Genomic DNA, 26,468 nt, shown 5'->3' with positions numbered 1-26,468 from the left:
GAGTTAAGAGATTGGAATTGTTAATATAATCAATAAATGATCTGTTAGAATGTGAATGTTGGTATAAATATTTGAGGGCGCTACAATACCTTTGATATAATGTAGAGGTGAACATTATAAATGAACATGAGGATATTAATTTTAAATTTGTCAAATAGTGTGAACAGATAAATGATTGGCCAAATAAATATGTAATTCATGTACATTTTATTTCACTTGAAAAAGTGATATTTTGGGCTTACGGTCCAAAGACCAAGGCATAACGTCAGTGGGATCCAAATCAATTATTGTGCAAATAGAAAAATGAAATGTAAAATCCTAAGATATAAAGTATGGCTTGTGTCTTAGAGTATAAATTTTTTTTTCGCAAAAGTCCTAGCATTATTGTATGAAGACGTGTTCTCCTGTGATAGACACAATTAATAAGGTCTCTTTTGATCTGGCAGTATATGAAAAACTTGAATGCATATATAATGAAATTTTAACGACCTGAATCGTCGTTAATTAAAATTAAAAGAAATCTCAAGAAATTTACTCAACCGGTCCTATCACCACGCTAGAGCGGGATGGTCCAGCCTTAGCGGTGTTGCCAGAGCAGGAATATGGCAGCCAGAGTGGGAGAACGTGGGAAAGAACTTAAGTCTCAATTTTCTTATTTTCCCCCACTTTGTCCAAGGAGAGTTTAGAGGCAAGAGTTACTGCAAAAACCCTCCAAAAGGCTGGTCCTGGCTTGGGGAGAAAAGGGGAAAGAATCTCAACATTGGAATGCTTTATACTGGTTGAATTCAGTCCTACCCTGCCCATAAGACATCTGGAACCAAGGATTTCAGCAGCATTATTCTCCACAGTTGCTTGGCGCCCAGGTAGGCAATGCTTCTCTTTTCTGAGTAGTAAATCTATGCCCATTGTGTAGTATAGAAGGAAATTAAATGAGAAATTGTACAATGAAGTTGTGGGTCATGAGTCACAGATAGAATTCGGTTGCATTAGTATGAAATTCGAAGTGATCTGGGTAAGAGGGTGGTATAATTATTGGAGAAGTTATTGATTATTGTATTATTGTATACAGATGGGTTAAGTTGTAATGGATATGGTAGTATGTACAGAGATATAAAATACTCAGAAATAGGAGATAAACCTTAGTGTTTGGTAGTGCAGGTAATGGTTTGTTTTTCAGATGTGTTCCATATACTCATTGAATTACTTATAATATGCATAGATGTGTGTTAATAGGGGAACATGCTAGAACTTATGTGAAATGATCACTTGCTGGTCTATTTGATGATGAACATTTTCTTATGATATAATGTGTTCTGTTATTAATAATGGTGATTGGTTTGTATCAAGGGATCGGGTGTCACATTATACACATAAATTCGAGCAGGTGTCACGTTCTGAAACCATTGAGTGGCTAAGGCTGTTAGGTGGTGATTAATAGATTGAAGTGAGCAGGTAGAGTGGTGAAGGCTATAAGAGTGAGAGTAAGGAGTTTACCTATTTGGCTAGGTGGACAGGCTTTATGAAGTTTAATTATCATGATCTATCTTATTATTTTTGTTCATATATTATGTGGTGGGTATCAGCTTGAACGATGATGTCTATCAGTACGTGTTGTTTGTACTGATACTACTATTTCTATGCTACTTGGCATAATCTATTGGTTGCAGCGGTCCTCCAACAGCTTCTATTTTTCCTTCCTCATTGTGGGAGTTGTGTCATTCTTCATTTGTTATGCTACTACTCTTAAAAGATCTTGTACCTGTTTTAGACTATCCATGGGGGTTTTATGTGTCACCTTATTTAAATTGGATTATTACAAATTACTAGAAATTCATGTATTAAATACTCAGGTTTTGATATAAATTCTGCAATGCTTTTCATGTAAGGGGTTAAGGGTTCTCCTACTTAGATCATATAGTGGTGCCCGCATATCCCGATAGGTTTGATCGTGACAGAAATTATTGTCATGTCTAGATAGATGATAAAGTTTATATGAAAATATTTGAAGGATTTAAAAGATTATAAAACAATTCCATTGAATGCCTCAATGATTGTGATATCGCTTAATATAAAGACAGACCAATTTTTATCTCATAAAAATAGTTAGAAAGCACCTTTAGTGAAATTGGTGTAATTATGGTGCATGTTATTTTTATTCATGATATAATATTTTTTATTAATGTGCAAACAAGATATAATTTTACTTTTATGCGAAGATAATTGAGTGAAATAAAATATAGGCATGAATTTATTATTTTTGACCAATATTGTCAAGTGATTGTTGATTATACAAATACAAAAACATATTTTATCTACATGTACATTTGATTGCACATAAGTTATCCATTTGCATGTGACGGTACTAGTACATTATCATGTACTACAAAGCTGTCAACATTGATACGTATTCAAGTCTTGTCAACATACTAACAACTTTTAAAACAAATGACTCAACATATTGGAGATGTGTAATTTTTCCTCAAAAAAAAGATTTCAATATTTTATGATGATGATGATGCTTGTATAACTCAACTGAATGAAGAATACATTGAAGAAAATCACATAAATAACATTTTGACGAAGTTTTTTTCAACTACGATGTTCAAATGTACATAAGATTGAGATGCGTCGTCTTAGAGAAATAAAGAATGCTTATCATGAGGGTAAGATATGTGATGCATTGTTTTTTTCTTGCCAGGTTTTATCCGATTGAATTTTTCTGATAATTGTTTTTTAACGAGGCAGCAAACAATGTGTATCTCAATATATGTGTATTCTTTTTTCTTCTGTAGAATTTTTCTCCTCTAGATTTTTTTAGTTAGGTTTTAATGAGACACATTACCTATGAACATGTAAGAGATAGTCTTATGAAATATATTATGTGGATGTCCACTAAGGGCTCATTTGACATATGAAATTATGATTTGAAAGCATGAAATGAAATTATGAGATAAAGTTGAAGTTTTATTTGGATATGCGATTTGGACTTTTTATGTTATATGTTTTCTCATAAACATAAAACCTCATAAGTTGTAAAAGTATTAAAATTATCCCAATTGTTTATATAATCTTACCAAATAAGCAAAAATTTATAAAATCGCATTATACATTATTACAAAGCTATTCTAAAAAAATACAATATTTATTGATTAAACCTTAATTAATTTAATACAAAAATAAAATTGAACATAATTTGAAGTGTCCAAGTTGTTAGTATCTAAGGAAATTATTTTTGCAATTAAAGACACAGACCACAATGATTAGTTTTCTCCACTCAATATACTGATTGAATTTTTTTATTATTAAACACTGGTTTGAATAAAGTAGTTATAAATTTGATAAAAAAATAATGAATTTGGTGAATATAAATGATAAACTAATAATTGATTTGAATTAAAAATAAATTTTATATTGGAGAGAATAATCGTTATATGAGATATAAACGATTTTAAAAGTAATGATATGAATTATAATGTCACGGCCCGATTTCTTAGGTCATGATGGCGCCGCCTACTATAACCCACCAGTAGGCAAGCCGACTCATATCCCAGAACTGGAAGTAATGAGATATCAGGTAGAAGACCAACAAATCTATCTAAAATAGTAACGAAAATATTAGGGGCATACATAAACGACGAAAGCAGCTAAATATATATATAAATCAAAATGAATCCCTCCCAGAATCTGAAAGTCACCTATACAGAGCTACTAGTAAAAAAGAGTTTAAGTTCAAAACGTGGACCACAGAAACAAAGCTATCTCAAAAAGCAAAAGACAAGAAAAATGTATATACAAAAGGAGATGGGTAAATCCAGGACGCAATGTGCTCACCCTCGCCTCTGAACACGACCGCAGCTGGCTCGAACTCAACACCGGTAGCTAGTACTCAGACCTGGATCACGAAAAAATAGATTTAGAGTGTAGTATAAGTACTAAAACAACAGGTACCCAATAGGCATCATAGGTCGACAGAGCAAGATAAGAAAAAAGCAAACTGAAATGCGAGTAAAAGATCAGTAGCAAAGACAAGACAAGAATTAAATGTAGGTATGTATACAAGCGTACTAGTAAACAAAGAGAAAGAATCTAACTAACTCTGTTGGCTTTTATAAACCCGACGGTACGCTTATGCACAAATAAGAGGTAACCACCTGCAGGACTCCCATAAGCCCGATAGATGCAAGAATAGTTGAAGGAGAAAAAAAATGGAACTAAAGGATTCAATTAATATCATTATTTCCCGAACTTGAACCGAACCATATCCAACTCTAACACCTCAACCCACAATTGAGAGTAGACAAAGATTTAACCAAATATTCATCAGGAACTATGGAATTTAACCACGTGCAAGCTGGACCACAGACTGAAACCAGGTAACTATAGCTGATGAGACGACATGAGTGGGCTAAACTATGTACTTTAACCTGGTAGCTATAGCCAAAGGTCGAGCACGGATAAGCTAAACCGCGAACTGTAACTAGGTGACTATAGCTAGAAAGATTGAACACAAGTAAGCTAGACCACGGACTTGAACCGGGTATCTGTAGCTAAGGAACCGATCACAAGTAAGCTAGACTACGGATTTTAACCGGGTAACTATAGCTAAGGAACCGAACACTAGTGAGATGAACCACGAACTTCCATCAGGTAACTGTAGCTAAGGGATCGAACCGATTCAGAATTAGCATCCAATCGTATGTCATGGGGAGTACCTCCAAACCAAGTGCCATCAATATGTCATTCCAGCCCAAACCAAATATACCCTGAATTGCCAAGGAAACTTTTGAAAATCAAGGACCAAACGATACAGGGTCGATATGAGAATAGGGCATTATAGAGGTAAAATCACAAGCTGAGTTACTGCCTAGCTAAGGCTTAAAATATCATACTCAAGTCTGCTATATCAGTCTACAGGGAGCTAACTGTCCGAAACAACGTCGGAGAAGCTCTAAGGCCCAACGGCACCCAAAGTCTCACAAGTCTAAGGCAACACTAGTCTAAGCCTAGACTAAGGCCAAACATGCTTCCAAACATATAACCACAGGCACAGTATTTATCACAAGGCATGGATGATCAATAATAATGGGAGTCATGCTTACACATTCTAATAATTACCCAAAATATGGCCTAGGACATGGATTCTAGGAAATTAGCATGCTCGACACTCAACCCCACCATACTCATACAAATTAGTGTACAATTGCCTAAACATACTCAGTCTTATGAGAAGAAAAACCATAGCCTACCTGAAAGCTGACCACACGCGTTCCAACTCACGAAACCAGAGCTTTTCCCTTGGATATGGGCATGGGCCAATTTCGAAGTCAAAAATTGGGAATTGGGGGATCCGCTCTGTAATTCACAGAATTGACTCCAAGAAGAAGCTCCAACTACTATCCCCAACTCATGTTCCAAGGAGGAACACAATCTAAATACCAATCAATCTCTAAGCTAACATGCATTAATGCTCAACTACAAGGCTCAACAACACTAGAAACGCAAGAAAAAGGGAAAATTACCTCAACGGAAGCGTCAACTCCTAAATCTGAACACACCACTAGATTCTCCTCGAAAATCTACGTAAGATAGAGTTTTGAATCGCCCAAGAATTTAAGAAGACATCACACTTTTAAATTTAATTCAACATATAAAAATCAAGACTTAAGAACGACCCTCAGGTGTCGCTTTAGAGACCACCTGGGGATCGCTTAAGCAACACCAACCTAAAAGGTGGGCCTCGCTTTAGCGACTACTGATCGCGTAAGCTGCCAATCACTTTGAAGACAGGGTTGCCACTTAAGCGACACTTGCCCACCAGGGCTGGTCGCCTTAGCGAGCTCCTGGCCACTTAAGAGACACTCGCTTTAGAAACTAAGGGTATCTTAAGCGACGGCACCAGATACAATTGGTGCAAAAACAAGCTTAGCATGCCAAATCCTCCGATGAGGTACTCAGGATTCATTCAAAACTCCATGCGCGCAAATAAGATATGCTACCCCACTAAATTCGATGTTCCGAACTCAATAGCGTAGTCAAAATCTCTATACAAGGTCATTATGACTGAAAGTGGGTCCCACACCTAAAGGCCATTTTGAGCCAACTTTCACAATGAGTCTCAGAATTAAATTAGAAGCCTCAAAAAGCAAATGAAGGGTCTTTCTAGACCAAACTAAATATTTTGGAGCTAATCGTGCTATTTGAATTTTTATCCGAGTGCATTTTCCAAAAATATTGACCAAAGTCAACTGTAGGCCAACTTTCAAAGACAAAAGAGCCCAATTGTCTTAAACTCGCACCGATTGACTCTATACTTGTGTCAACCATGCTACTAGCCTAATTTGGCTAATTCAGAGGTCATGAAACTGTTAAAATTCTGTTCTGAGGTTATTTTCATGAAGTTATGATCAAAGTCAACCTTTTAAGTTATAAAAGCTCCAAAATAGGGAAATGGGCCTAAAATCCAAATGAATGACAAGGCGATCGAACAGTTAGTGCCAGCATGTCATAAATAACTTGGGGTCGCTATAGAATTACTTTAAACAACGAAATGAATGTTTTAATTCAAAAATAACCTAGAGGAGCATTACAATATACAATACTTAAAGAACTTTCATTCGCAAAAGTAAGAGTTAAGAAGTACCTAAAGGCTCAAATAAGCTGAGGAACTGTACCCACATCTCATGCTCGGTCTCCTAGGTAGCCTCCTCGACTGGATGATGCTTCCAACAGACCTTAACCATAGAAATGGCTCTGGAACGCACCTGTCTGACATCTTAGGCCAAAATAGCAACTGGCTCCTTAATGTAGTCCAAACAATCATCCAAGTCAACTGCATCATACTAGATCACATGGGACTCATCTGGAACATACTGCCGCAACATTGAAAAATAAAAAATTGGATGAATAGCTGAAAAGGACAGAGCCAAAGCTAACTCATATGCAACCTCGCCAACAGTCCTCAATATCTCAAAAGGCCCAATATACTTGGGGCTAAGCTTACCCCACTTCCCAAATCTCATCACGCCCTTCATAGAAGATACATAGAGGAATACTCGATGACCAACGACAAATCTCAACAGCCAACACCTATGATTCGCATAACTTTGATGTCTGATCTGAGCCATCTTGGGCTTATCATGAATCACCCTTATATGATCTAAGGCTTCCTACATCAAGTCTGTACCGTGCGGCCTGGGATCTGAACTCAAACCAACCAATTGAAGAGCGACAATACTTACCATATAAGGCCTCAAATAGGGCCATGTGAACACTAGAGTGGTAGTTGTTATTATACGTAAACTCCGCTAAGGAAAAAAACTGATCCTACTGACCCCCAAAATCCATAACACAAGCTTGCAACATATCTTCGAGAACCTGAATTATTCGTTTCGACTGACCATCAGTTTGCGAGTGAAAAGTTATGCTAAGGTCGACACGGGTACCTAACTCTTGCTGAAAGGTCCTCCAAAAGCTAAATGTGAACTATGGGCCCCAATTTGAGATGATGGAAATAGGTACACCATGAAAGGGAACCACCTCCGAAATGTAGATACGAGCTAACCTCTCAGCACTATAGGAAGTATAAATGGGAAAGAAGTGTGCTGACTTGGTCAATCGCTCCACAATGACCCAAATGCTATCAATACCATGGGAAGTATGGGACCCCACAATGAAATCCATGGTGATCCTCTCCTATTTCCACTCGGGAATGAGTAATCTCTAAAGCTCACAACCAGGCCTCAAATGCTCGGCCTTAACCTACCGACAACTCAAATAATGTGATACATACTTTGCTATATCTCTCCTCATGCTGCTCCACTAGTAGTGTTTCCTCAAGTCACGATACATCTTAGTGGTTCCTGGATGGATGGAATATCTAGAATAATGGACCTTGCTAAGGATCATCTAAATCACACTCCTAACTATCTAGACACAAAATCGACCACCGAACCTCAAAACCCCATCTGAATCTAAGGTAGCTAGGCTTCTTTTACCTCCTTAAACTCGATCTCAAAGTGCAACTAAATCCTCATCCTTAAACTGACAGCCGCGAATCTGGTCCAATAGAGATAACCAAGCTCCTATATAAGCCAACATACACTGAGAATTAGAAAGATCAAGCTGAATCATCTAGTTAGCTAAGGACTGGATATCCAAAGCTAAGAGTCGCTCTACAGTAGAAAGGAAGACTAGACTACCCATACTGACCGCCTTCCGATTCAAGGCATTCGCTACTACATTCGCCTTGACCGGATGGTAGAGAATAGAGAGGTCGTAGTCCTCTAGGAGCTAAATCCAACAGTACTTCCTTGAATTAAGAACCCTCTGGCTCATAATGTACTGAAGGCTTCTATGATCAGTGTAAATCTCGCATTGAACTTTATACAAGTAGTGCCTTAAAATCTTAAGTGTAAAAACTACCATCGTCAACTCTAAATCATGAGTGGGATAGCTGCGCTCATGTAACTTAAGCTGCCTCGATGAGTAAGCAATAACCCGACCCTACTACATCAGTACACAACCCACACCAATGCCAGATGCATCACAGTAAATGGTGAATCCCTCGCCCTAAACTAGAAGAGTCAATATATGAGCGGTGGTAAGCAACTCCTTGAGCCTCAAAAAGCTCATTCACACTTCTTCGACCATACAAATGGGATATCCTGGAAAGTCAATCGAGTCAGAGGCGCCGCTATAATAGAAAAGTCCTCAATAAAATGCCTGTAGTACCATGCCAATCTGATGAAGCTATGAATCTCAGTCACAGAGGTAGACCTAGCCCAATCATAGATAGCCTCAATCTTCACCGAATATACCATAATGCCATCCCTGGATACCACGTGTCTCAAGAAATAGACTCAAGCCAAAACTCGCACTTTAAGAACTTGACATAAAGCCGATGATCTCTCAAAGTATGAAGCACTACTCTCAAATGCTGCTCATGCTCTTCTCGGCTCTATGAGTATACCAGAATGTCATTTATGAAGACTATGATAAATGGGTCCAAGTACGGCCTAAACACCCGAGTCATCAAATCCATGAATGTGGCAGGGCCGTTAGTCCACATAAAAGACATCACTAGGAACTCATAGTGGCCTAACGAGTCCTAAATGTGGTCTTAGGGAAATCCGTAGCCCTAATCCTTAATTGGTGGTAGCCGAATCTCAAATCTATCTTAGAAAACACCACGACATCCTGAAGCTGGTCAAACAGGTCATCAATACTAGGTATGTGCTAAAGGTTCTTCACCATTACCTTGTTCAATTGCATGTAGTTGATGTACATTCACATAGTACCGCCCTTCTTCTTAATGAAGAGGACCTAGGCACTCCAAGGTTACTAGGCCGAATAAATCCCTTATCCAAGAGATCCTGAAGCTGAATACTGAGCTCCTTGAGCTCTGAAGGGGCCATACAGTACGACTAGATGGAAATAGGATGAGTACCCAGCTCTACATCAATAGCAAAGTCGATATCATGGTTCAGAGGGAGTCCAGGCAGATCAGTAGGAAACACATTTGCAAACTCTCGGACAGTAGGTACTGAATCAACTATAGGTCCCTCCATACTCACATCTCTAACATAAGCCAAATATACCAAACACCTACTAGCCACTAATCTCTGGGCCCGAACAAAAGAGATTACCCCAACCGGTGTGCGACTACAAGAACCATGTCACACCACTTGCGGAATACCAGGCATGGCTAAGGTAACGGTTTTAGCATAGTAATCCAAGACCGCATAGTGAGCGGATAGCTAGTCCATGCCCAAAATCGTATCAAAATCCACCATATCAAGTAAAATGAGATCCACTCTAGTGTTACGCCCTTGAATAGTCACCATACAGGATCTAAAGACCTGATCCACTACTAAAGAATCACCTAGCGAGGTCGAAACACGCCTTAACTAATAGCTCTGGACTCATACTTAGTCGAGGGGAACAATATACATACATATAAGAATATGTAGAGTCTGGATCAAATAAAAAGGATATGGGCTAATTGTATAATAAAACTGTACCTGTGAACACATCATTCGAGGCCTCGGCATCTACCCTAACTAGAGCTACATAAAAATAGGCCTGGGCTCTTCTACCCTGCGCGTCGACTCTGCCTCCTGACCTGCCTCCCCAGGGACCACCCGTGCACTCTGGTGACTACCCCCGTGGTCCTTTTCCCCAGCCTCTGCCTCTAATAGGAGGTATTGGTGCTAGCGCGGGTCTACCTGCCTGTGGAGCTGGTAAGTCTAGCCTGCACTAAGGGCACTCACGGGACCGATGGTCTAATTCTTTGCACTCATAGCACCCCTGAGTATATCAGTTGAAAGCTGGGGGTCGGCCACATCTGCCTAATGAACCTACCTAAGAACCACTTCGGCTCTGACTCAGACTGGCACTAGAACTAATCTGACGGTCCTGATCACCCTCCGATGTTCGAAGAGAGGCCTAAAAGGGGTGGCTAGACTGACCCGACTGAAATCTCTAGCGAGATCTATCATAGGACTCTTGGGGTCTAAAATAGTGCCCATCATGGTTGTCCTCCTACCTAGCCCTCTTACCGCTGCCCCCTAAGGCCTCACAATGGAGTTGTTCGAGGTGCGGGCATGGTCTACCATCTCTAGAAATGAGCGGCCTACTAAAACTAAAAACTAAGTCTCAATCTGTAGTTAGAGCCTTAATCCCCTAATGAAGCACCGAACTCTTTCCTCTTCTATGGGTAATATCATGGTAGCATATCTGGAAGCTCGTGGAATCAAGCCTCATACTCTAATACTGTCATGGGGCCCTTATCCAACTATGAGAACTGATCCCGGAGCTGGTCTCTGACTCTCCTAGGGATAAACCGAGCCAAGAAGGCCTATGAAAATTCAGCCCATGTGACCGGTGGAGACCCAGCTGGCCTGGTCTCTAAGTAGGTGTGCCACTACTTCTTGCCGGGACCATCCAACTAATAAGCAGTGAAGTCATCTCCTCTCGAATCCACTAAACCTAAGGTATGTAGCCTCTCACATCAAGTAAGTAGAAATTTGTGGGCATCCTCACTCATAGACCCAAAAAATCTCAGTGGTGATAGTCGAAGGAACACCTCAAGCATCTTCTGCTACCGGATTGGTATGACGCCCTTCAAATCATCAGGCTGAGTAGTTGGTGTTGATGGTTGTTGAATAACTAGTGCTGCTAGTACAGGCTAGTTCTGTGGTGTCGGAGCAGCTAGAGGTGGGGCCTGTTGCATGTCTCCAATGGTAGCTAGTATCTGTGCGAGCATTACTTGTAAGTCTAGAGCTGCGGCTGGCATGGGCGGTGGCTAGGCTGGTCACGGGCCCACCGACTACTGCTGTAATAGAGCTACTAGTGGCTTCACCTCTGGCTTTAGAGTTTGCTCTCGGTCCTCGACTGGTGCTACAGCCCTGGCACGACCCCGTGGTCGGCTTCTACCCTTGGCGACTATGCGAGCCATCCTGTAAAAGTGTGGAACAAGTGAAATTTCCAGAATCCAACAAGACACATTGTACAACAGTGATGCAAAATAGACACATTCCTAAAGAAATCCTGTAGACTCCCAAGGATAAGTCACGGACGTCTCCGCGCCGATCCGCAAGACTCTACTAGACGTTACCTTTGTACAAGTGAGACTGGTGAACCTGGCCCTGATACAAACTTATTACGACCCAATTTTTCAAGTCATGATGGCACCTATTATAACCCACTAGTACGCAAGCTAACCATATCCCGGAATTGTAAGTAATGGGATATTAGGGTAGAAGCCCAACAAATCTATCTAAAATAATAACGAAAATAACAGGAGCATATATAAATGGCAGAAGCAGCTAAATATATATATAAATCAAAATGAATCTATTTTATAACTTGGAAGTCACTTGTACAAAGCTACTAGTAAAAAGAGTACAATCCAAAATGTGGACCACGAAAACAAAATTGTCTAAAAAAGCAAAACACAAGGAAAATGTATATACAGAAGGAGACGGGTAAATTCAGGACGCAATGTGCTCACCCTCGCCTCCGAACACGATCGCAGTTGGCTCGAACTCAACGCCGATAGCTAGTACTCGGAATGCATCATGAAAATACATGCATAGTGTAGTATGAGTACCAAAACAACAGGTACCTTGGCCGATTGAGCAAGATAAGAAAAAGCAAACTAAAATGCGAGTAAAAGATCACTATCAAAGACAAGACAAGAAGTAAATGTAGGTATGTACACGAGCGTACTAGCAAACAAAGAGGAAGAATCTAACTAACTCCATCGGGCTCCCATAAACCCGATGGGTATGCTTATGCAAAAATAAGGAGTAACCACCTCCATGAACTCCCATAAGCCCGACATATGCAAGAATAGTTGAAGGAGAAAAAGAATAGAACTAAAGGATTCTATTAATATCACCATTTCCCAAACTTGAACCAAACCATATCCAACTCTAACACCTCAACCCATAACTGAGATTAGACAAAGACTTAACCAAAGATTCATCAGGAACTCAAGAATTTAACCACGTGCAAGCTGGACCACGAACTAAAATCGGGTAATTGTAGCTGATGAGTCGACAAGAGTAGGCTAGACTATAGACTTTAACCGTGTAGCTGTAGCCAAAGGTCGAGCATGGGTAAGCTAGACTGCAGGCTGTAACTGGGTAACTGTATCTAGAAAGAGTGAACACAGGTAAGCTAGACCATGGACTTGAACAGAGTATTTGTAGCTAAGGAACCGATCACAAGTAGGCTAGACCACAGACTTTAATCGGGTAACTGTAGCTAAGGAACTAAATACCAGTGAGTTGGACCACAAACTTTTACCAGGTAACTGTAGTTAAGGGATCGAACTGATTCAGAATCAGCGTCCAACAATGCATCACAAGGAGTGCCTCCAAACCAAGTGCCATCAATATGTCATTCCATCCCAAACCAAATATACCCCAAATCATCGAGAAAACTTCCAAAAATCAAGGACCAAATGATACAGGGCCTATTGGAGAATAGGAAAATATAGATGTAAAATCCAAGTTGAGTTATTGCCTTGCTAAAGCTCAGACTATCAGACCCAAGTCTTCTATATCAGTCTAAAGGGAGCTAACCATTTGAAATAATGTTGGAGAAGCTCTAATGCCCAACGGCACCCAAAATCGCACAAGTCTAAGGCGACACTAGTCTAAGCCTAGACTAAGGCCAAACATGCTTCCAAACATATAACCACATACACAGTATTTACCACAAGGCATGGATGATCAACAATAACAAGAGTCATGCTTACACAATCCAATAATTACCCGAAATAAGGCCTAGGACATGGATTCTAGTAAATTAGCATGCTCTACACCCAACCCCACCATACTCATACAAATCATTATACAATTGCCTAAACATGTTTAGTCTTATGAAGGGAAAAATGGTATCCTACCTGAAAGCCAACCACGCGCGCTCCAACTCTCCAAAATGGAGATTTTTCCTTTCGAGAGTGTAACACCCCCTAAAAATGTTGTATATGGTATTTCAATTTTTAATGAAAATAATACAGCTTCTGTATTTTGGGTATACAATTTCATAAATGATCCAAATTAGGTGATTCAAATTTTTGAGTAACCCCAATATCATTACCTACAACTTTTGTGAAGACTATATTTTAAGTTTCGAAGGTTAAGTAGGTCAAATAAATTAATTGTTGCAAGACATGGTGCTGTGATGAAATGGAGTATTTTTAGAAGAAAACTCATATCTTATTGCAGGATGCTCCAAATTGGGTGATTCTTGAATGACATGAAAGTATACTTCTAGAGAAACAATTCATATGAAGACACCAAATCCTAATGAGTAAGTTATCTTGTTCAAACGCAGCTCCGAAAAGGGTATTTTGTTAAAAGAAGGTTCATCTCACCAACCATGGAAAGATCTAGATCTATTTGACATCACCCATGACATCAATAGTCCTCAATTTGACATCACCCATGACATCACAATCTTCCATTAAATTTTTAGATTTTTCTTTATAATTATTTTAATTATTGTTAGGTCTCTCCTTCACACCTATAAATACCCACCTTATTTCATCATTTTGTTCATCAAGCTTTCTCAAGCAGCTCTTCTCTCTATACACTTCTTTACTCATTCTCAAAATATAGTTTTAGTTCTTAGTAGTATAGAAATACTATTCCGATGATTCGTATACTCCGGTAAGTACACAAAATGCTCCGGCGAGGAGAAAAGGCTAGGATTCAAGAGTGTTCATTAAGTCCTTCGATTCTGAGTAACGCTTCGGATTCCAGGTATGTAAGGCTTAAATGAGAGTATTCCTTCCACTCTCATGCCTAACTATTTTGATTAGATGATAAATTATATTTATTTTCTTTAAGCTTTACTCTACGGTATGTGGGTGTTCATCCATGGGTTCTTCCACCCATGTAGTCCAAAACTCTTTTAACTAAATCTCTTGATTTCAAGTATTATTTTCTTATAGGTAATTCTTATTTCTACTTAATAGAACGAATCATGGTTAAACTAATGATTATTAATTTATTTTGATGCAAAATGATTTCATATGTATGAATTGATAGTTTGCAAGTAATTTCTCTATTTATCTCTTTAAAGGTTTTTGAAATTCATGGTTGGTTGTTTAAAGCATAATTTTTAATTAAGGGATTTCAAAGTATTTATGCATAATTTCATTTACATACATGTTTGAAAGTTGAAGTGACTTAAACTCACCTAGTTTTACTATATTTTCAATGAAGTTTGACTTGAAAGTTTTGACTCCAAATGAATGTTTATGAAAGCAATGTTTATGATGAAAAGAGTCTTATAAAATAAAAAAATAATGAAATGCTATGAGTGATGGATTCTTTATGCTATAAGGACAATTCTTGCATTTTTGAATCACTAAAGATTTTAATGAGCTATTCCACCGAATGTGATGTTTTGAATTCTCAAGCTATATGCTATGACTATTTTAAAGTATTAAACTATTCCATGTGATTGACTTAGCATCGAATGAGGCATTGAGGTGAGATTCGGTAAGGAAATCTTAGTAGCAACCCCTTGTCTCATTAACTATGTGCCAACATAGGAGCTCTTGTAGGCTTAGGCTAATGTATCCACACATAGCCCTTAAAGTTAAAGTTAAAGAAATGAATAAAGTTGACGGAGTTCTACCCGGCAAGTAGTCTCTCCGCCAACGTAGGAGGTTATGTTAGATTCCATGTAATAGTTCGCATGGTCTTAAATGTTGGTTATGGTCATCCTCCCACAAAATAAATATTTTAAAGGATATCTATATGATTGATTATGCATGCATTGCATTATGTTTCATATTACATAAATGTTTTAATGTTTCCTCAATGTTCATGCATACTTACATACTTAGTACATTCAAAGTAGTAACGCTTACTCTTTTGCCTACATGATATCACTATTTAGGGACCAGTGCTCCTCCTCGTTCTCCTCCACGTGGCTAGTTGAGATTTCGTTTGAAGATTAATTTTGGAGAGTTTCCATGTTTCGGGAACAATACTCCTTTATCTTTCTAGCTTATGATATATTGAGATCTTTAGACACTTACTATGGCATTTCTTTCTATTATGATTGAGGGTGAGCTAGGGACTTGTCTTAGCCCCGTTAAATTTAAAATTTAGAGGTATTGTTGGACATATGTAAGTTGAAGATTTACTATTATGATTTCCGCTTGTTTATTTATTGTCATTACCTATGAAATGTTAAAAGAATGCCAAGAGACTTGTTTGAAGTACTTTCGGGTTCCTCATTCGCCATGTCGCGTCTAGGCCATAGGCTTGGATCGTGACAAACTTGGAATCTGAATGCTGCCACGCTATCAACAATAGAATCACAATGTTAATATGATCGTTATGACACTAAAATCATCTAGTTTAGAGATGGGCCAATTTTGAAGTCAAAAATTAGAAATTGTGGGACCCGCTCGGTAATTTAAGGAACTGACTCCGAGAAGAAGCACCAACTACTATCCCCGGCTCATGTTCCAAGGAGGAACACAATCCACACACCAATCAAGCTCTAACCTAAAATGCATTTATGCTAAACTACAAGGCTTAAGAATACTAGAAACGCAAGAAAAAGGGGAAATTACCTCAAAGAAAGCCTCAACTCCTAAATCTGAACACACCATTGGATTTCCCTCAAAAATCTACGCAAGATAGATTTTTGAATCGCCCAAATCGCCTAAGAATTGAAGAAGAAATCTCACTTTGAACTTTAATTCAAAATCTGAAAATCAAGACTTAAGAATGACCCTCAGGTGTCGCTTTAGCGACCACCTTGGGATCGCTTAAGCAACACTCACCTAAAAGGCAGGCCTTGCTTTAGCGACTACTGGCCACTTTGGCGACAGGGCTGTCGCTTAAGCGACACCCACCCAATAGGGCTGGACGCTTTAGCGAACTCCTAGCTACTTAAGCGACACTCGCTTTAGCGATCAGGGGTCGCTTAAGTGACTGCACCAGATATAGCTGGTGCAACAACAAGCTTAGCATGCCAAATCCTCCGACGAGGTGTTCGGGATTCGTTCGAAACCGCGTGCGGACAAACGATATATGCTACCCCATCAAATTTGACGTTTCAGACTCAATGGCACAGTCGAAATTTCCATATGAGGTCGTTAGGACTGAAAGTGGATCCCATACTAAAGGATCTTTTGAGCCAACTTCCACAACTGGCCTCGGAATTAGATCGGAAGCCTCGGAAAGAAAACGAAGTGTCATTTTAGACCAAACTCGACATTTCGGAGCTAACTGCACTGTCAAAATTTTCATTCAAGCGTGTTTTCCAAGAATGTTGACCAAAGTCAATTATAGGCCAACTTTCAAAGGCAAAAAGCCAAATGGTCTTAAACTCCTGATTGCCTCGATACTCATGTCGACCGTGTTACTACTCTAATTTGGCTATTTCGGAGCTAATGGAACCGTCAAAATTTTATTCTGAGGTCGTTTTCCTGAAGTTATGATCGAAGTCAACTTTTCAAGTTATAAAAGCTCCAAAAGAGAAAAACGAGCCTAAAACCTAAACGAACGACTAGGCGACCAAACAGTCAGTGCCAACAAGTCATAAATGACTTGGAGTCGCTACAGGAATGCTCTAAACGATGAATGAATGCTTTAATTCAAAAATAACCTAGAGGTTCATTACATATAAATTTTATTTACATATGAAACAAATGGCTAGTAGATATATATAAAATAAATATGGGTTATTTTTATAAAATATAAATTTTTGCGTCAATTTTTGTTTTTGAATTATCCATATCATGATTTGAAATTTCAAGTCATGATTTTTGATGAATTTGGAATTTCATCTCATGATATGAAATTATGAGATGAAATCAACGTAAAATTGCATGTCCAAACGTTGATTTCATCTCATGAGATGAAATCGCATGGCCAAACGCCTACTAAATATAATATCTCCACTACTCTTTATTATTTATGTAGTAATATCCACACCCCTCAATTTTTCCTATATTCTCAAAGATTAATTTCATGTTTATGACTATTTTTTTATATAATTTTATGTAACACTATAAATAGAGGTTTTGAAGATTATTTTATATACACTTGACGGCAATGGAAATATATTTGAAAGGGAGAAAATATTATCTTATATAATTCTGTTGTTCTATATCATTTGAGTTCTCTTACTCTTATATTGTTATTCTTATCTTGATTTTGTCATGATTAGGTGATTTTTCTAAGTGAAATATTAATGTTTGAGTATTTTTTTTAATTATAAAACAAAAATAAAATGACTTTTCAAGAAAGCTACTAAGGTGTTCTTCGGCAAAGCATACTTTAGGCTTAAAAAGTATTCAAAAAATAAAGTTAAAAGTCAAAAATAGATAGCTATCTGCTTTACTTATATTTGACGTTGTCACTCGAAAATACTTATTCAAACACCCCTAAATAGTTATTTAAATTAACTTATTTAAAGTGATTTTTGACTTTTAAACTCTTTGAAAAATTAACTCAAAATTTATATTACTATAATCAAATGAAACATTTATCTCAAGCAAACTAGCAAGGCCATCCTCTTGAAATCGCGGAAACGCGAACATATCTCGAGTATGGTTTTATATTTTTAGGTAGCGTTTGGTTTAAAGTAGTTTTTGAGAAAAATTTAAAAAATATTTGGAAACTTGTGTTTGTCCATATAATTTATCATTACTTGACAAATATTTTTGACAAAATGCTCAAGTTTCCAAGTTTTAAAACAAAGTAGAACTTAAGAACTTGGGAAGTTTTAAAAATTTAAAAATAACTCCAAATTTTTATATTTTATAAAACACCAGCTATTTATTAATTCCAACTAGATATTATCTACCAATTTACTCCATTAATATTATAAACTAAGATTTTATAAAAGAATAGTTTGGTATTACCTTTTCAGAAAAAAATAATTTGAGTAACAAGATTTGGAAAAAAATAATTTATTTTTAATTCTATTAATGTATTGTTCTTGCCTATAATGTTATTTTGTTGTTGTTGTTGATTGTTATCAATTATATTATAGTTTTTTTAACGAAACATGTTTATTATAAAATGATGACACAAACTTATGAGTATTTTTAATAATTTTTAGAATTTACGAGTATAAAATAATATTATTTGAAATTTCACTAAAACTTAAGAAAATTTGGGGCCAAATAAATGATGCAATTTCACTAAAATTTCTTTGTATAATAACTTCCTTAGAATATTTGGGAATTTGGATACAAACGGTGCCTTAGGTCCAAGCTGAATTGTGTGGCCTTGCTAGGAAAAACTGAATAGCCAGGGCGCGCCGATCAATTGGCGGCATCTTCACTTCGCCTTCAGCTCAGTAAACCCTAAATTCGCCCAAACACACCCAATTGCTAAAACGGGCAGTTTATCTAAATCATTTGCTGTCAAAATGGTCGACGAGGAGAATAAAGTGCCCGCCGGCACCGCCAGTAGAGCATCCAATAAACGGACCTTTGATTCCATAGCCATATCCAATGAAAATGATCCACTGCAAATTCCAGAGAGACCGTTTCCCGTGACCAAGAAACGGGTCGTGTTGGGAGAGCTTAACAACTTGGGAAACGTTGTCGTGTCGATTCAAAATTCGGATTTCACCGAAACCCACGAGTCCAAACGCAAAATCAAGTTGACAAAAACTACAACCAGAAATGTAGTTAAAGACACTGTCGACCCCGAGACTAGTATTAATTCTAGTCCTAAAGTTTATCTGCAGAAATGTGCTTATGGTCCTCTCATTTATCAGCATCTTCACTCCTTGGAGGTACACTAATTTTGGGGATTTCCTAATTATATGTTGAAAAAAGGGTTTTTTTTATTTGGTTTAGTAACTTGTTACCAATGAATTGGATACTAGAATTGTTGAAATTAAAAGGAAATGTGTTAGTCTTAATTTTATTTGGTTTGCCTTTTTAACTATTGCACGTACATACGCTTGCATTATTTTGTTAGATTACGGCGTAAGAGTTTTCTATTTTTGATACTTTGAATTTTTGCTCTTTTTATTCTAAATCCTACACAGTTTCTATTTTTATAATACAGTATCTGGTATGAACTTGCTTTTTGGGTGAATTTGGATGTTTCTTTTTTGTCAGATTTAGGGATATATATTTTGTATCCTGACTTCTAAAATATTTCCTAAAGTCTGTGATTTTGTTAGACTCCTTGATCAAATAGGCCTCACTTCTGTTCCTTGTATAGTGCCGTTCTTATTCAAGTTGTACTATGCTTTATTACAATCTTGGTTTTGTAAGATTCTAACCTCTGAGGTTCAGCTGAAACTTTGTCAACGTAATTGTTATTCTGTTCACCAAATGCAGTGTTATCAAAAGCAAAAAGCTTTAAGCTCCATTGGGGTATTAAGTGCAAAGCGCAAGTAAAGCGTGAACTTTAATGAAGAAAAGGCTCAAAGGAGAAAAAAATACAAATATATATGTTTTGTCCAAGACTAATAATTATAAGCACGAATGACACAAATATACGGACAAAGAAATTGATTTTTTTATGATAAAATGAAACATCAGTTGTATAGTATCGCGTCTTCAGAAGAGGCTCATTGCAAGGGAAAGCATGCCTTAGAACCTTGATGATAACACTGAACTGTACGTTAAGTGAGGCGAAAGCTCAAGAAATTTTGAGCTTCGCTTTAAGGGCATAAGTGTGCTACCTTTGACAACACTGAACAAATGTGCATCATAGTTCATCCTAATTGTAATTTATGTGCATGTGCTTTGTAGAAAGATGTGAGTGCCAATTTTTTGTTTTCTCTTGTTTAGGGAATGGCAGGTGCGGAACAGGGATCAAACTTGTTTCTTCATTATGATAGTTCCCTGGTTACCATCTGGCAGAGGTGGATCCAAAATTTAAAGGCAATTATACATGTACATATTCTTAAGAGACAGTGGATACACGTGCATCCACTGGTTATATGCCAGATTCATCTTTGCAACTAGGTGAAAGACTCAATGGTAAATGAGTCAAATGATACTACCAGATTTGTACTTTTACGTAGACGTGAATTTATTGCAGTTTGTACACTATCAAGAATAGTTAGTAATAGGAAAACAGCCAAAAATTGAAGGCTGTCTCACCATTGTTTCAGTTTCTTTAGTTCTGTAAGACCAGACTTACCTTATAACTTCCAGTAGCTTATTGCAAATCTTTGCACACATTGTATATCCCAAGGTCTTTAATGTTTTGGAGTGTAAAATTTCTTTGAATGCATCAATCTGATTCAACAATTTGATATGTAGGTTGAGGAAAGGAGGAGGCCTTTGTCTAACTACATGGAGAAGGTTCAGAATAACTTGATTCCTACTATGCGTATGGTTTTAGTTGATTGGTTGGTGGAGGTTGCAGAAGAGTACAAACTTGTTTCAGACACCCTTTATCTCGCAGTGTCATACATCGACAGATTTTTGTCTTCTCACGTTTTAGCCATGGAAAGGCTTCAGCTTCTCGGTGTATCTTGCATGCTTGTTGCATCGTATGGCTATTAAAACTCTTATTATGTTGATTAAAATCTGTATGTGACATCAGATATATTCATTTATAGTGTTTAATGCTTCAGAAAGTATGAAGAGATCAGTCCGCCTCATGTTGAAGATTTTTGTTACATTACAGACAATACATACACCAGAGAAGAGGTTGATTTACATCTCTTTCAATCATTTTGTTGACTATTATGCAAACTTTTAGATTGAATAATGGATTTGAACTTCAGGTAGTGAATATGGAGAGGGATTTGCTCAGTTTTCTGAATTTTGAGATCAGTAGTCCCACCACAATAACATTTCTCAGGTTTGGATGCACACAGTATTTTTAGAAGTTGTTGATCATAATTTTTATCCTCAAGCCCATGCATCTAATCCTAGTTGTTGCCTTCTGTATTCATGCATGTGTCTCTTGTTTACGTAGAGTTTTATGTGTACTTGACTAAATGGGTATACAATGATGAAAATTCCCTTGGTGAATTTGCAGAATCTTTATCAAGGCCGCCCAAGATAATTTTTCTGTAAGTTTTGGCTATAGGTCTCGGGTGAATATGTTTCTCTTATGTCATTATTTCCCAATGATAAATTGTTTTCTCTCCTGCAGTTTCTAACTTTGCAATTTGAATTCTTGAGCTGTTACCTCGCGGAGCTGAGTTTGTTAGATTATAGTTGTGTGCGGTTCTTGCCATCAATGACTGCTGCTTCAGCTATCTTTCTATCAAGGTTTACAGTGTTGCCTAAAGTCCGCCCATGGGTAAGATTGGTTTTCTTTCTTCATATTCCATGTATATGAGTATCTCACATGTGAATTTCTGGCTATAACTTTGTTTGGTGATGGGATCAGCACCGAGAACCAGACGGTGGGGGGAGTAGTGGCTGTGGGCTCTCTTCAACCTAATCATGATTTAAGGGGTTTGTTGAACTTCAAGTGTGCAACTTCACTTTAGCTGTTTATGAGTTACTGACTTTACTTTCTAATAGAAATATAAATTAAAACTGCATTTGGCTAAAAGATAGATTCTCTTTTACTTAGCTGTTATAACTTATAAGGCATCCATAAAGTTGAACCAATGAATACTCAATGATTGTTTTGATGATCGGGGCGCTAGATATGATATTGTCCTAGAGATCTTCATATACAGTCACTGAATCTGATTTTTAAATCGTGAGATCCTATATAAAACTGCATATCTCTTATTGAATGACTAATAGACATTTAGTAAAACTCTACTCTATGTTAAAATCGAGGCCAAATAGAATAATATAGTTCAATGTCTCTCGTTCAAAGCTGTGGCATGCAGTTTACATAGAAAATTTCCAAAACTAGAATTGTTGAACAAATTATGGTAATGAATATGCGGCTTATCTTAGATTATATTGTTGTTTATATCTATTCCCAGTGAAACTATGTCTGGGTTTGTAATGCAAAAGTTACGTGGTAAATAAAATACCGAAAATAACAAAAACATATAAAATTGCCAAAAGTGGTAGGATGGTGTTTGAGTTTTAGCTTTTAAGTCCATATGTGATCCTATTTTGATACAAGCACACTTAGCTTCTACCAAAAAAAAAAAAGATTACTAGGAGCATACAGTTATTAGGATCCTATGGTAACTTTAGCACTTCACTGTTTACCAAGGACATGTCCTTAGATAGGAGGCTATGAGGACACAAATTAGGTAGAAGGTTACCTAGTAGGTAGTGGAGTGTTGTCTCACTTATCCTTCCATGATATTAGTCATAGTATTAATCTTTTAGTTTCTTGTTTCTTCGATTGTTGTTTCTATATGTCGTTTCTTGTACTTCGATTAATGTATTATTTTGTTGTAGTTATTGTTCGTTTTTCAGAATGCTTTGTCATGCTATCTTAAGTATTTTGTTGTGGCTTCTTCACTTCTATTACTTCTCTTCCCGAACTGTTTTTGATATGCTTTTCCTTGAGCCAGCGTCTATTAGAAACAACCTTTGTACCTTCTAAGGTAGGGGTAAGGTTTTATGTACACTCTACCCTGCAGACCTGACTTGTGGAATTACAGTGGATATGTTGTTGTTGTTGTTCCACTATGTATTGAATAGAAGGCGCATTAGACAAAAACTAGAAACTTGAGTGATGTTGTGGAATGTCTTTTGGTGCATCAACGTCTTAAAAAGTATGTCATAAATTTAAAATAGTCGCCAGTATTGGTTTGTCAAAATCTAGTTATTCTTAGTATTTGGATTCTCTTGTTTTGGTTTTGTGATAATTAAAGTTAGTGCAAGGAATAGTTTCATTGTGTGCTTATTGTTTAATTAAGGGAACATATGTGACCCAACAATAGCTTTTATTATCTAAGAATAGAATAGATGAAAAACCTTTTTTTAGAAGATTCAATGTGGCTTTCATTTACTTTGTAGAGTTTAATATATTCAAGAAGTTTCTAAAAACAAATGTAGGTATTCAATGAGAAAACGCATGGAGTATTTAATCTATATCTCTTTCTGAGGCGTTAGATTCTCTACAAGAAATATTATTAAGGCCTCCAAATTTGATATAATCAATGCGCATTATTTTGGAATATGATATGAATTATTGAAGCTAGTAACTTCTATTTAAGATCTACCGTTTTAGAAAACTATTCAACCATTTATGTCGGATGCTGAAATTGCCACCACTGATCTGTACAGATTCCAACAGTCTTGATGGTTCTTTTGGTTTTGCAGACTATGGCACTACAACAATGTACAGGTTATAAACCATCTGAACTGAAGGATTGTGTTCTCGTAATCCATGAGTTGCAATCTGGTAGAAGGGAAGCAACTGGGCGCGCATTAAGAGAAAAATATATGAATCACAAGGTACTTAGTTTGGATTTTTGTATGAAATTACTTTCTAGTACTGGCAGAATTCTTTTTTAAGTCTAAAATATATCTTGCTGGGGCTTCCTCCTAAATTATGCAGCTCCTGAACTGTACTAGGTATTTGCCAAAGGCAATAATTGATAATTTTATCTGCCTCCTAACGTATTCCACCCATGACCCTTCACCCAAAAATAATATTTGGATGCAGTACAAGTGTGTGGCTGCATTGCATCCTCCAGATATTCCTGCTTGCTTTTTCGACGATGCTTGAACAAGATGCTCAAGCCAATTTCGAGCTTCCCCAAAGATAGTTCACCAAGCAATATACTTTACTGGATTTTGCTCGGCAGAACACCAGGTCTTTATTTGAATTTTACCATCGCTGTCAACAGATTCAACTTCTGATTGTTTTCCCCGGCGAGGGACTTCAGGATTTCTTAGCTCCAGAAAAGACGCAATGGCGTGAAAAATCATTCTTTTCGAATGGCTTGGGATAAGGATGTATAGATTATGTTCAAGAAGGATGGTCTATACTCTGATGTTTCAAACATGGAAATGGAAAAAATTGTAAATTTTGTTTGTTATAAGTTAAGGTGGATACTGTACATGGCTTGCTAGTTTCTTCTTTCTGCATTTAATCTTTTGCCAGTTCATTTACCAATCTATATATATCTTCTTAATTTAGAAATGGACCCAGAATATTACGTGTTGAAATTGTTATTTACCTTTTTAATGCTTCAAAGTGGTCGTCATCTACGTTCAAGAGAGAAATTTCCAAAAATATGCGACATCGTTTCACAATTATAGATCTCTTTAAACGAATAATTCTTGGGGTGTGTTTGATATGAAAGTAAAATGTTTTCCATCTAAAATATTGTTTAGAAAAATAGTTTGGAATGTCTTTTGGGTTGGACTAATGTCCCGGTGACATTTATGAAGTTGATAAATAGGGTGTTTCATAGTACTTGGACTATTTGGTGATTGTATTCATTGATGATATTTTAATGTACCGGCATAGCGAGGAGGGGCGCACACAATATTTGCGGATTATGCTCCAAAGATTGAGAGATGAGCAGTTGTATATTAAGTTTTTGAAGTGCGAGTTTCGGCTCAGTTCTGTGGCGTTCTTAGGATACATGGTGTCCAAGGAGGATATTATGGTAGATCCGGCTAAGATGAAGGTGGTCCAAGATTGGACTTAGCCTACTTCACCTATCGAGATTTAGAGTTTTGTTGGCTTGACAGGTTACCACGAGTAATTCGTGGAGGGTTCTCTTCTATTGCATCATCTTTGACCAAGTTGACTCAGATCAATGTTGTGTTCAATAGTTCGATGAGTGTGATAAAATTTCAAAAACTCAAGACTTAGTTAACTTCTACTTCTATTATGAACTGTTTGTGAACGGTGAAGGTTTCACAGTGTATTGTGATGCTTCAAGAGTTAGGTTTGATTGAGTTTTGATGTAGAAAGAAAAGGTGATTGCATATGTTTCGAGACATTTGAAGGTCCTTGAGAAGAACTATCTCAATCATGACAGTTGGCATCGATAGTATTTGCTTTGAAGATTTGAATGCACTACTTGTATGAAGTTCATTGTGAGATTTTCAACAATCATCGCAGCTTACGGTACATATTCAGCTAGAAGGATTTGAATTTGAGACAATAATGATGGTTGAAGTTGCTCAAGAATTATGACATGACAATCTTTTATCACCCAAGAAAGGTCAATGTGGTGACAGATGCCTTGAGTAGGAAGACAGTGAGTATGCATAATCTTGTTTTCTTGTTAGCTAAGTAGTGCCCTTTGGTTATAGATGTTTAGAGTTTAGCATATAGCTTCGTGAGACTTGATATTTCTGAGTCAGGTATAGTTCTTGCATATGTTGAGGCACATTTGCTATTGGTTGAGCATATTAAGTCTAGACAGTTTGAAGATGAGAAATTATGCATGATTAGGGATAAGGTGTTGAAAGAAGAAGCTCATACAAAGATGTATTAGGGTCAGATTTGTGTTCTAAGAAAGTAATTCTAGATCAAGAGGGTGTTTTGAGGATCGAAGGGTTAGATTTGTGTTCCTAGAGTTGATGATTTGACTAGAGTGATCATGGAGGAAGCTCACATTTTGAGGTATTCTATTCATATAGGAGCGACGAAGATATATTCATATTTAAAGTTGTATTATTGGTGGTGTAGAGTGAAGAGGGATATTGTGAAGTATGTGTCCAAGTATTTGAATTGTCAACAAGTATGAGCATTAGCAATCGGGTGCTATGCCTCGTAGGATGTCTAAACCTAACTAGAAATGGGAGCGCATTGCAATGGACTTTATAGTTGGGTTGCGTCAGACTTTTGGGAGGTTCAATTTTATTTGGGTCATTGGGGATAGTTTGACCAAATCAACACACTTTGTGTTTGTTTTGCTACCTATAACGCGGAGAGTTGGCTAAGATCCATATTCGAGAAACTGTTCATTTGCATGTTGTGTGCCTATTTTCATAATTTTAGATCAAAGTCCTTAGTTTACATTGCAATTTTGGAGTTTTATGCAATATGAGTTGGTGTTCACTTCTAACACACACAAAAGTGTACATGGTCTTACAAGTAATATAA

General features: G+C 37.2%; 1 protein-coding gene across 1 annotated transcript; it reads left to right on the top strand.

Annotated features, from left to right (window-relative positions):
- The first annotated feature begins 18,731 nt into the window (after nucleotides 1–18,731).
- On the top strand, nucleotides 18,732–24,524 carry LOC129876738 (G2/mitotic-specific cyclin C13-1-like). Its single transcript, XM_055952238.1, has 8 exons — nucleotides 18,732–19,290; nucleotides 20,780–21,012; nucleotides 21,097–21,172; nucleotides 21,250–21,326; nucleotides 21,507–21,540; nucleotides 21,624–21,773; nucleotides 23,720–23,854; nucleotides 24,066–24,524. Exons 1-8 carry the CDS (start codon nucleotides 18,919–18,921, stop codon nucleotides 24,126–24,128), a joined length of 1,140 nt encoding a protein of 379 aa, XP_055808213.1. The 5' UTR covers nucleotides 18,732–18,918; the 3' UTR covers nucleotides 24,129–24,524.
- Nucleotides 24,525–26,468: the final 1,944 nt, after the last annotated feature.

The sequence above is a fragment of the Solanum dulcamara genome, chromosome 12, assembly GCF_947179165.1.
Source record: "Solanum dulcamara chromosome 12, daSolDulc1.2, whole genome shotgun sequence".
NCBI lineage: Eukaryota > Viridiplantae > Streptophyta > Magnoliopsida > Solanales > Solanaceae > Solanum > Solanum dulcamara.
The sequence above is the reverse complement of the archived record's forward strand: the minus strand, read 5'-3'. Positions and strand labels throughout refer to the sequence as shown.

What these genes read in the sequence shown, in the direction of transcription:
- LOC129876738 (XM_055952238.1), top strand. Translation starts at nt 18,919, where the DNA reads ATGGTCGACGAGGAGAATAAAGTGCCCGCCGGCACCGCCAGTAGAGCA. An exon ending in ATACATACACCAGAGAAGAG is followed by an intron (nt 21,173 to 21,249) that starts GTTGATTTACAT and finishes TTTGAACTTCAG; the next exon opens with GTAGTGAATATGGAGAGGGA. An exon ending in AAAAATATATGAATCACAAG is followed by an intron (nt 23,855 to 24,065) that starts GTACTTAGTTTG and finishes ATTTGGATGCAG; the next exon opens with TACAAGTGTGTGGCTGCATT.